At 42.0% G+C, this 11,377-nt stretch overlaps 2 protein-coding genes across 2 annotated transcripts; both read right to left on the reverse strand.

The window, feature by feature from the left end:
* Positions 1-4: 4 nt before the first annotated feature.
* On the reverse strand, positions 5-6,344 carry stat1a (signal transducer and activator of transcription 1a). The gene is made up of 25 exons (XM_067260063.1): positions 6,227-6,344; positions 5,865-5,992; positions 5,533-5,677; positions 5,324-5,419; positions 5,134-5,220; positions 4,884-4,962; positions 4,694-4,785; positions 4,401-4,552; positions 4,103-4,261; positions 3,713-3,805; positions 3,489-3,548; positions 3,380-3,400; positions 3,187-3,277; positions 3,053-3,094; positions 2,858-2,941; positions 2,646-2,744; positions 2,425-2,560; positions 2,151-2,206; positions 1,969-2,060; positions 1,749-1,888; positions 1,357-1,542; positions 963-1,038; positions 762-858; positions 585-611; positions 5-452 (listed from the first exon to the last, which is right to left on the reverse strand). Exons 2-25 carry the CDS (start codon positions 5,990-5,992, stop codon positions 438-440), a joined length of 2,253 nt encoding a protein of 750 aa, XP_067116164.1. The 5' UTR covers positions 6,227-6,344; the 3' UTR covers positions 5-437.
* Positions 6,345-7,184: 840 nt separating this feature from the next.
* Positions 7,185-9,957, reverse strand: mstna (myostatin a). Its single transcript, XM_067260067.1, has 3 exons — positions 8,879-9,957; positions 8,256-8,626; positions 7,185-7,918 (listed from the first exon to the last, which is right to left on the reverse strand). Exons 1-3 carry the CDS (start codon positions 9,219-9,221, stop codon positions 7,538-7,540), a joined length of 1,095 nt encoding a protein of 364 aa, XP_067116168.1. The 5' UTR covers positions 9,222-9,957; the 3' UTR covers positions 7,185-7,537.
* Between the last annotated feature and the right edge of the window lie 1,420 nt (positions 9,958-11,377).

Here is an 11,377-nt window from a genome sequence, read left to right on the forward strand (position 1 = left end):
TTCAGTTGTTTACAGTGTTTATTTGGTATTGGATGTTTAGACATATAACTTCATAAGACTAAAAAGAAGTGGCATTGCCAGAAATTTGGAGCTATGTGAAAATAAGTATAATTTCTGACATTGGTGACCATGTAAGAGCTCACAATCCAAACTTATCTTCCTCCATAAATTCCTTTTTTTAATGGATTTAATGAAGAGCCTATATACAACAACAAAAATGCACTGTAGTTCCACACTGCAAAATACGCCAATTCTTTGTTTAACTGCTACTCAAAGACATTGTTACGGTGTATAGATATTTTTTACTGAAGCTGTACAATTTTAACCATGCAAGAAAGAGTGAATGTAACTCAGCTCGTATGGTGCTGAGACATTCCAGTAAATGAATGCATATGATCAATTCTCTTGAGGGCACAGTTGGCGTTCTGTCCATCTTCCTATTCAGCATACATCTAGACATGCACACAGAAGAGATAACGTTAGCGCTGGATCTAGAAACAAGAACAGCAAGGGGGAAATCTTAAAAGAGTGTCAAACTTGTGAAGCATTTGCCAGGGAGGAAAGCGATGACTCATTAAATGTACCGTATAGTCTTCATGAAGATCACGGGTCTGAGCCATGCGGTATGATTGAGAAAAAGGCCAAGAGTAAGTACAGGGGAAAGGCAAAACAGCAGAGCAAGAGCAACTATGGAATCCATATACACACACAATGATAGTTGGCAGCATAGGTATAGAAAACTGATAGTGAACAAGACTTACCACTTCATCGATTTGTGTTGTGCTTACAATCTGCGACAATTCCCCATAAACCTCAGGTGACATGGGCATCATATTGTCGTGAAGCTGAGATGGGGGACTAAACACATACAGAAGAACAGGAATGAATCCAATCTTGATTTGAAGTGTTTAAGATGTTAAGGCAGATTGTGAAGATACCAAGAGTTAAAGTTAAGAACTTACACTTCTGAGATAGATATGAGTTCGGTCTTCATGTAGCCTGACACAAAGGGAGACTCCACATCCATTGGCTCTGATGCTGGAAAACACACATTTTGGCCAAGCAAAATATCTTAAGACATAATGCTTTACAAGTGGACAGGCTTATAAGACTATCTGGACTTTTCTTGGAACTATAAAACCAATAAATCAATCATATGTTTTACTTAATGAACCTACATTTCAGTCTCTACTGTATGCCTAAGCATCCACTACCTAACATAAAGTATGGAAATAAAGTCCCCTAAGGCTATCCTGCACATGCTATCCTGCACATGCTATCCTGCACATGCTATCCTGCACATGCTATCCTGCACATGCTATCCTGGTTGTTGATGAGGAGGGCCAGCCTGCCTACCCTCAGCCCTGGCGTAGAACTTCCCAAAAGCCTTGTCCTTGGGGATGTTCGGGTAGAGGAACCGCAGCGGGTTCTCCGGGATGTTCTCTGCAGCCATCACCTTGTACTTGCGGATGATGTCCGGCAGAGACACGGCTGTGAGCTCCTTCTTGGTGTAGGGCTCCACAGCATGGAAGACAGGCTTATCTGTATTCAAACACACACACAATGTCTGTGATTAATATCGACGGCATTCAGTTGGAAGACGTTTCAAAACAAAACGAAGCATTACCGAAAGGAATCTGTCATCATCATTTGGATCCATTTAGAACAATATGAGTATTGAGGGACTTGTATTTGGTATGTGTGTGTTGTTTGTGGAGTATTTTGCTGGGGGAGGGGGTCTGTCTCACAGTTGACGTCATGGTCCACCCAGGTGAAGGTGATGGCTCCCTCTCTGCTGCTCTCACTGAAGCGCAGCAGGAAGGTTCCGGGACACTTGTCGGTAAGCATTGCTTTCTCTCGCTCCTTGCTGACAAAGCCCACAATACAGCTGGTTGAGAAAGACAAAAAATGAGTCAGAGAGAGGATAAGAGTGGTCCTGCGTGACGTCGATCCTGATGGATGATTTACCCATCGTTCCACAGGGAGAGCAGGTGTCTCTTGATGAGATCCAGGATCCCCTCGATCCACAGCCAGAAAGGAAAGCTCTTCTCACTCACGCTCTGGTATGCCACAAAAACAACAACATTCAGTGGAAAGAATCTCCAGACATACATACATTTTCTTGGCCGACAGTAACTTTATCCACCGACCTTACAGAACTTATTCCATGGGATTAGACCCTCCGGATTCCTTGCCGCTTTTGCTCCTGTTTTGCATGTTTGAACATGAAACATGTTAATCGCCCACCCTGGTATTTGGACTTTGAATATCACTGACCTATGCCACACTGTCATGCACAGTTGGTAAAACAAGGCCAGGCACAGACTTCAACAACATAAAGAAAGCCAGTAGTATGAGGATGAACCATGGGCTGGGCGTGGTCCTAGAAGCCAGAGGTTACGATGTACACTTGGCGTCCCTTACCCAGGAGCTTGTCCGCCAGCATGTCGAGCTGCTCTGCGCTGAGTCCCCGCTTGGTGACCGAGGAAAACTGCCAGCTCAGCACCTTGGACAGCTGGCTCCAGGTGGCTGAGGGCGGGCTCAGGAAAAACTTCAGGTTCTGTATCATGCAGAACAAAATCACACTGACCAACATGTGTGTGCTGGCATGCGTGTTGGCACAGGCGTGTGGGTGCTAGGCCGACCTTGGGTTCGGTGGTCAGCATGTTGTACCACAGGATGGAGGCCCAGCCACTGGGCAGCTGGCTCACGTTGGAGATAACCACGATAGGCAAGGAGATGGTCTGGTAGAAGCACAGATCATCAGCTCTCTCATAGCTTGGCTGAGTATTGCAGCGACCTCATGTATGAGACAATGGAGAAAACAAATGCACTACAATACCCAAGATGCACTTACCTCGAGTTTGATATCCAGGCCTGACTGGCTGAGAACAGACTCGAAGCAGATGGCGTGCAGTTCTTCTGTTACAATCAGAGGGCCCTGGAGAAAAACACACACAGCCGGAAATATTACTATAGTAACCTGTTTATTAGAGCATGCTCAGTAATACCCCACTTGGCACCAGATAGTCTGCTTGTAAGAATCTCTTACCTCATTTGTTCTGTTGCCAGCTACTTTCTGTTCTTTCAGTTGCTATGGGGACATCAGAAATAACAGAAAGTACAGACGTCAATTCCTTGGCATGTTGAGACAGTACAACAATGTCCTTTTTTTTTAATCCTTACCAAATGGCGGAATTCTGCAGCCAAACTGCCATTACACTCCTCCATGTTCATGATTTTTGTGTTTGTTCCCAATATGTTGAACTTGCGAAAGCTGAGAATGAAGTGATTTGTTATGAGTGGTTGTGCAAAGATCACAAAGATCACATACTATCTGAATATTGTCAATCATTGGTACAAATTATGTCACACATACCCCTTCTTCTCTGTAACATCCCTGGGGAAGATGAAAAGAATGAATTCACTTAGTATTTATAAAGTATTTACTAATTGTTGGTAAAATGAAGACATGTTTCCACACTTACTTGTCAAAGACAGCTTTCACTTTGAGCTGGTAGTTGAACTCCTGTAGTTTCACAAGAAATCTAGACAATCGAGAATGTGAGGCAACATGTTGTATTTTATCCTTGAAACAGTGCCAGTGGAAAATGCAGATATAGACAAGTTGGATGTCTGTAGATCAGTGGTACAGACTTTGACTGCAGTTGACTAGAGGAAAGCGTCTGCAAAGTGATTACATAAGACTTACCGGAGCTTCACAGTGAACTGCACTTGTGTTTTCAGCACCATAGGCCTCTGTGGGTGAGTAGGCATGCAGGGCTGTCTTTCCACCACCAGGGAGCTAAGACACATAATACACAAAGCCTTTTAGGTGAACCAAACATGGACACCTACCACTGTACAGCCCAAATAAAAAGAGGTTGAAACAACATACATCCACACCCTTTCCATTTCCTTCCCCAGTTGTTACAGCAACGACTGTGAAGCCAGTGCTATGATTGAGAAACCCTGTTCTACTTTACAGACAGCCGCATCTCCTGGGTTCTAGCTCCATAGTGGAACAGTTCAACAAACATTGATTTGTATCTGACACTGTATTGACACTGTGCCATGTACGCGTGCAGGGTTGGTGGCTCACTGTTCTATAAGGGTCCTGAAGAGCGTCAGGGTGCGTCCCTCCAGGAAGCCCTTCTGCTGGGTGATGGGGTCCCTCTCGTAGGTGTACTTCTGCTCCAGCTCCTGAAGCTTCTTCAGCTGCTGCCTCAACTGCTGCAGGCACTCCGCCACCGCCGTGAACCTACGGCGGGAGACAAACAAGAAGGAGTAGAGTGAGGAGGAGGCCGGAGGAGGAACCGCTTGGATGGTCTGAGACTGGAAGACAGAGAGCATGTGGGTTCATGTGGCCGTGAGACAGGGTTTCTCCCCGAAGGCTTCACCAGTTCTGCAGCTGGTCCAGACAGGCGTTGGGCGAGCCGCCGATGCAGGCAATTTGCTGCCGATGTTTCCATTCTGGGAGTTCCTCGGAGATCAGGTCATTTTGGACCACCTCGATTATGTTCAGAACCTCCGCCAGCTGCTGCACCACTTCCTGAAAAGGGGACATGTCCACCACATCTTTGAGAATGATTTGCTCTTTGTTACGAACAGGAGTTTGTATATGACTGAGAAAATCTGGAATTTATTTCAGGTCTGAAGTAGGCTTTATTTGGTGTGAAATAAACACACTTACCTCTCTCCTGAATTTCAACTCAAAGACCATTTTTCCAATAAGCATCTTTTCATGCTCTAGCTCCTTTTGAGCTACTCCATTGATTTCATGTTCTGTTGAAAAAAAAGGTAAAAAAATACAGACAGAAACATGGACACACGGTATAAATAACACACAATACATGTTTACATTCAGAACTCAAAAACTATACCTCTGTTCTTCAGGGAATTGAACTTGAAGTCATGATCATCTTGCAGGTCCTCAAGGGATTTGATATGCTGATCTGTCTCCTACGAGAAAATAACATCATTTACGTGACCTCATATTCCAATATAGCAGGCTTAGACCATGTGCAAAATGCCAAATTACTCACAGTGTATGATTATAGTTATGCCACACACTTATTGATAATTGGTGAATGATGGCTGGCCACACTCTAAGAAATGAAAAGGATAACTTACCTGCACCTTGTTTTTCATCTCCTTAACTTTGTTGTCCAGCTTTAGTTTTTCTACTACCATGTTAGATGGGGAGCTTTCCTCATTAGTCTGAAAATGTAAATGTTGTTAGTGGCCGCTGCCCATTAGGTAAAGATGTACAGTGACAATTAGCAGGCGTTTATCCAATATGGTTGTATTTAGGAGACAGAACCTCAATACTCTTGGCATTTTCTAGGATCTTCTGCTCCTCTTTCAGATTTCTGGATATAATCATGGCCATGTGAACAGGGTCCTCTTGAAACCGGTCCTGGAACGGAGCATTTATCACTCACAGCCACTGTTATCATTACTGTCAATTTCATCTCATTGTCAGCAGCTGCAAACGAAAGTGATCGAGAGGAAGAACTGAGCTTGACCTACTTGGAGGTTTCTCTTGATCTTGCGAATGTTGTGTTGAAGCAGAAAGTTGTTCTCCAGAGCAAAGCGACTGTGCTGGTCGTCAAGTTGAGCCAGGAGGTCGTGGAAGCGAACAGTTGCCAAGGAGTCTTGAACAGCCACATTGTCCCTATGGGATTGAGATCATTAAACACGGATTAGTAGAGGAAAATTATGTTGACAACTGCAATGTTGTTATAGCCCACATGTGTAGAGCCAACAGAATGTGTTTCAGACATCCTTAAGTTAACTTTGCCTGTACACGTTTCTTAAATTAATTTGGATTAAATTAAATGTATGTCCCTGTATTAGATTACCAGTCAATGCTCTCTATCCACTTGCTGAGATATTGTCGTATGTCCATTGGGAATGAGTCATCGTACAGCTGGTCCACTTGCTCCAGGTACTTTGAGTCCAGTTGCTGTAGCTGGATCCACTGGGCCATCTAGAGACCATACAAAGTAGCAATCTATCAGTGAGACTACATAACATTCTAGTGTCTTTGTCCCATAATAGGTTCAGTATAAGGAATACATGAATGGCATGTATGAAAGAATTTGCGTAATGCAATATCTGCATTACCAAGCTCACAAATCTAATAACGTCGATGCAGCTATTGTTATTACGTACTCAAGTTACAGTATAAAATGCACCGTAAAAAAATGCATTGACAACTTACCTTTACATGTAAGAAATTTTTAAATTCTTTATATATTATTATCGCTCAATAACAGCGTATGTACTTCTTCTGTTAACTTTCAGAAGGTTTCCTACTGTCTCGGTCAAGACGCAAGCTGTCAGGAAACGCACGTTATCCAATAGTATCTTAAGATTCCATAAATAATGCCCTCCCATTTTTGTGGTAGCCAATCAACATGAAGGCAATTTCGCTGTTCTGACAGTCAAACATCCTCCCATGACGGTCCCTCATTTTACGAATATGGGCATCTAAATGTAAGATTATCAATATTTTTTTCTTCTTCCATTAACTGCAGTAGATTATTCTTGAATCTCAAATAACTGTATATAAACTCTATACACAAAACGGAAAATATCTGCTGAAATACGTCCTTTAACGAATGGGGGGGGGAGCATTAGCGGATCAGCCAATGTTGACCACGTGTTTTCAGAGAAACTGAAAGCCATCCTCTTTCATCCTTGACACGCGCACGACACTTCCATGCGCGTTTATACATTCTAAATCTTAATCATACAGGTTTTGTATACCCATTTTGTGTGGTTGTGTCTAAATGTCGATTATATATTAATAAATCAATACATTGAATCAATGTCACTTGCAAATGTTTTGTAAATAATGTAGATGTAGGCCCTATTAACATGTGTTTATGGAATCTTTATTTACCAGATGTTTATTTCATAACAGATTATTGCAGCAGGCCAAAGTATAATTACATTTCATTCACTCTACTATTTAATGATTATGTCCCCCCAGTATGTTGATAGAGAGATGTGAAATGCGCATAGAACAGTGAGTTTTTAATCTCACAAACATTTCTGATCAAGCCTGACCCTGCCTCTGAAAACCCTGTGAACCTTAACAAACAGGACATCTGCACTCCCTGCAACCATGTGTCACTGAAGTCAGGGTTTTTAATGTTGTCTTTCAAACAAAAGTCTCAGCAGTTCATGTCCTTAAACAGGTCATTTGGTTCATGTTTTTCGCAAAAAGAAATTCTCCACATGCCTCCCACAGCTTTTTATACAGAGTGGAGTATTTGGTGGAAGATTCACTGTTAGTAGTCTATACTTTCAATATGTTCTGGATTTCTAGACTAGGCCTAGACTAAGACAACAACAGCATCCATCACAATGTTATATATTTGTCATTTACTAAAGCATCAGTGAACAAATGATTGTTGTGTTGACTGCGAAGACAAACAATAGACTGACAGACCTCCTGCTAACCAAATTCAACAACAAGGGGTGTTACCGATAAAACTGCAGATCAGATTCTGACACCCATTAAGGCTTAGGAGCAACCACAGTGGTCCACCACCATGGAGGGGATCGTGCCGTAGATGATCTGCTCCATGCGGTTAAAGTAGAGCATGTTGATTGGGGACATCTTGGTGGGGGTACAGCAGGGTCCTGCAGTCCCTCTGCGGTGGACCTTGTTCACCAGATGAGTGTGGGGGTACTTCTGCAGGTGCATATACTCACACTCTCCAGAACAGTAGTTGGCCTTGTAGCGTTTTGGGGCAATAATCCAGTCCCAGCCAAAGTCTTCAAAGTCCACAGTGAGCGGGTACCTGCAGCAACGGATTTCTGACGACTCTTCATCACAATGCAGTTCAGTGTCCCTCCGTGATCGCTTTGTGTTCTCCAGAACCTTTACCTTGATAAAGGGTTGCTGGGAGGGAATGGATGATTTCACGAATTAATATGCCAAAACAATTCTGTAGGCTATTGCGTGCTGCAGGGGTGATTCTAGGATCAGACCTTTAGGGGTGCTCAGCCCCCAATGAGAATGTTACATGGATACAGTGCCTTGCAAAAGTTTTAAACCCCCTTGCTAATAAATCACTAATTTCACTGGATAACAATACATGTATTTATTATTATGAGCACCCCTTAAAGGGTCTAAAATCGCCACTGGCGTGCTGTATGTGTGCAGTATACCGTCAAATAGGCCATAAACTATTTTGTTCAATTGTAGAGTATGTTGGTTGGCCTACAGGTATACTTACCAACCCTTCTTCACCATACTCCGCTGAGGTGACCGCTAAATCCTCTCCTTGCGGGTCAATAGCTTTGATCTCAATCCCATAATGCGTATCTGACTGACCAAGCCAGACTTGAAGTAAAAGTTTAATATCTAAACTTTGCCAAAAACTTGTCCCAGCATCTACGTCGATCTTCAAAGATCGAATGCGAACGCGCGTCTTCACATCTTTTGATGGTTTTAGCTGAGATATTTGCAAGAAAACGGATGAGACTCGGTCACTCAGTCGCAGGTAAACCCATAATTGCGCGCTTAATATGTTTTTAAATTCAATCTTGGGACTAAGCGTGAAAAAACAACAAGGTGGCATTCCAGCTAACTGGGTATTGAGGTCATCTAAAAAGAAAGCAAGAAACAGATTTTAGACATAGGCTATCAGCTGTGACAATGCATCAACGTCTGTTTAGCCTAACACATTTCATCAGTTGACATCAGTTGAAACAGATCCGGAAAACCATGACCAATGAAACTGCGGGAATTGGTCGCGTTTACCTGATCTAGAGCTGTCAATTACGCGTGCCACTAGATGTAGGCCTAGCCCAGGATGCGTGCTTTATGCACAGTATGATGACTTCAAAAGATACTTACACTTCTTGGCCATGGTTATAATAGTTTCAGTGGCAGCATGGTCTTCATCTTCCACGCGATGGTCGTACTGGTCCAGGAGTTGTGTCACCGGAGGTGCTTTCGGTAGAAGTTGTCTGATCATATCTCGGCTGATGTTTGGGGCTTGTTCGAGCCTAAGTATACTGAGTATCTGGGATTTAATGCTGTGAAGTCTCAAGAGCCTGCTCTGTTCCCTGAACTCGCAAGTTGAGCATTGTTCACCTCCTTGCACGCCAACACCAGGCTGGCGTGTAGTGTTTTTATTAATCTCCATGGCTATGATGGAGACTAAACCAAACAGACCCAGACAAAGCAGAAAACGCATTCTGGCACTTATGTTTGTGGATTTTGTACACAGGGTAATGCAGATCTCTCACAGGACAGTGAGATGTTAATGTAATATATCATCTCCCCGCCTTTCTGTGTCCACATTTTAATAGGATGGACTAATGGAGGAAAAAAGGTTGTAGGTTTTAAAGCGATAGAGACAGAATTGTGATAATTCTTTATTGCGTTTTATTAAGTCCAATAAAATAATCTCTAAACCCCAGTACTGAGTGCATGGCACGCGATGTTATTGTAGCCATATCATATCGGTAGTACACACACACACATTATAATACGTCATTATTTTATCACCTCATCTATGATATGGATGAACCTAAACACCTTTTTTGGTATCCGTCTTTGACAGGACAATATGTGTAGTTCTGGCAAAAGGACACTAGAGGACAGTACAGACTTTATGTGACTGTTCACTTTACCACTCCCATAAACTTGCTAGTTGTGGCTCACATGTGTAAAGTGTCAATAGAGGTAGTGCAAGAGAATGAAACCAAACAATGTGCGTTTCAGAACTGGAACACCATAGACCACTTTCCAAGAGTGGGAGTTTTGGAGGTAAATGATTCTATTAGACACATTAGTGTCATAACATAACACTTTCCTAGCTAAATATATATTTTTCAATGATAAGCAGTGCATTTGGATTTGCTATTCTCCTCTCTTTTTCTACACACCAGGTGCCTCTTTGACCTTCACACATTCCCTCAAAGCGCACAGTGTAAAGACAAAATACAGTAACATGGGATGTGTCCATTCAAGACTAAGATGCTTCTCAAAGGACGACAGCCTAGAGAAACCAAATGAGAGCATCAGAGAAACCCACCTTGAGGAGAAACAGCCATTTGTCCACTCAAAACATCCTGCAGAGAGGCACAAAAACAGGATGGAAGCTTCTGTCCATACAGAGGTCATACATAATGAATTTACCTCCCACCAGGCACTACAAGAGTATGCTCAGAAGATGTCAGAGGAAATTGTTGCACACGCTCTCCATGTATTTGCTGAACTGGACAGTTGCTACAGAGACATACCGTATATTGAGTTTGACGAGACATGAAAGCTGTGGCCCTTGGTCAACTCCAGTCCACTTCTGACAGTTAATTACTAGTTATGTTTGGATTGACAATGAGACCTTTAATAGTTATCTAAAGCTTTACATTTGATATCTACCCTCTCTGTCAAATGTGGAAGATTTAGCATTGAATTCTAGTCCCAAAACACAAAAAAAGAGTATTGTAATTGCTTTGTCAAAATTAAAACATATTTAATATTTCTTGAAGTGCACTGTGGTTCTTTTTCTTAAACGTTGTATTTTTTTACTCTTAACTAGACTGTGTATATTCTCTGTTTAATTGAAATTGATAGTAAATGATGTCTTGCCCACTGGCTAAACAGGCTGACCTGGTCTTTTGAATGTTTGCTGTGCACGCCCAGGCTTGTGAACATCAAAACAAGACTTCCCCAGAAGTATGTGCACAGGTTATGTCAACTTTAGCACCAAGGCTAATGTGCAAATAAGAGAAGCACACAAGCTACCTTCAAGGATATGTCTATATTTGAATCTTGTGGAAGCGTTTCTGCACACATATACTTTAACTAATTAAACATTTTTTAAATGTTTTATATTTTCTTCATAACAATAACATTAAATATTAGAATGTAGGACATTATTTGGAAATAGTCGGTTGAAATTGTTTTAAAATGTTTATTTCATACACATTCTGATTACTGCGATGTTAAAATATAATCTTTTTTTATCTTGATTTTTTGATTGTTCTATTTTAATTGATATATTTCTTCTAGTTTAGAGAAAAACCTTCTGTGTTCTGGTCAAGGCCACTGTCAGAGGGCTGCAAGAGATAAAATCCAAATTAAATGCAAACAGACACATTGATTCAGCTGGATGAAAGATCAGTCTTTTTAAATTATTTCGATAACTGGGTAGATTTCAAACTAGCCTGGACAGCTATCACCATGACTTGCATATCAACTCCATCAGACAAGTTTAGCTGGTTAATGTACATTGCATGCTTGGCAGTAGCTACATAGGCACTGCATATTGAATCATAGCGATGAACTTACCCTCCATGTCAGTGCTTATGATGACCGTGACCATGACCATGTCCATGTCCACGT

The sequence above is a fragment of the Osmerus mordax genome, chromosome 22, assembly GCF_038355195.1.
Source record: "Osmerus mordax isolate fOsmMor3 chromosome 22, fOsmMor3.pri, whole genome shotgun sequence".
Classification (NCBI taxonomy): Eukaryota; Metazoa; Chordata; class Actinopteri; order Osmeriformes; family Osmeridae; genus Osmerus; species Osmerus mordax.

Bases quoted from the DNA above. Each gene is read 5' to 3' on its own strand.
- mstna (XM_067260067.1), bottom strand. From the start codon at position 9,221: ATGCGTTTTCTGCTTTGTCTGGGTCTGTTTGGTTTAGTCTCCATCATA. The intron at 8,627-8,878 runs GTAAGTATCTTT...CTTTCTTTTTAG, and splicing joins TATAACCATGGCCAAGAAGT to ATGACCTCAATACCCAGTTA. The intron at 7,919-8,255 runs GTAAGTATACCT...ATTCCCTCCCAG, and splicing joins AGTATGGTGAAGAAGGGTTG to CAACCCTTTATCAAGGTAAA.
- stat1a (XM_067260063.1), bottom strand. From the start codon at position 5,992: ATGGCCCAGTGGATCCAGCTACAGCAACTGGACTCAAAGTACCTGGAG. The intron at 5,678-5,864 runs GTAATCTAATAC...TCAATCCCATAG, and splicing joins TGGATAGAGAGCATTGACTG to GGACAATGTGGCTGTTCAAG. The intron at 3,401-3,488 runs GTAAGTGTGGAA...CATCTTCCCCAG, and splicing joins GTGAAAGCTGTCTTTGACAA to GGATGTTACAGAGAAGAAGG.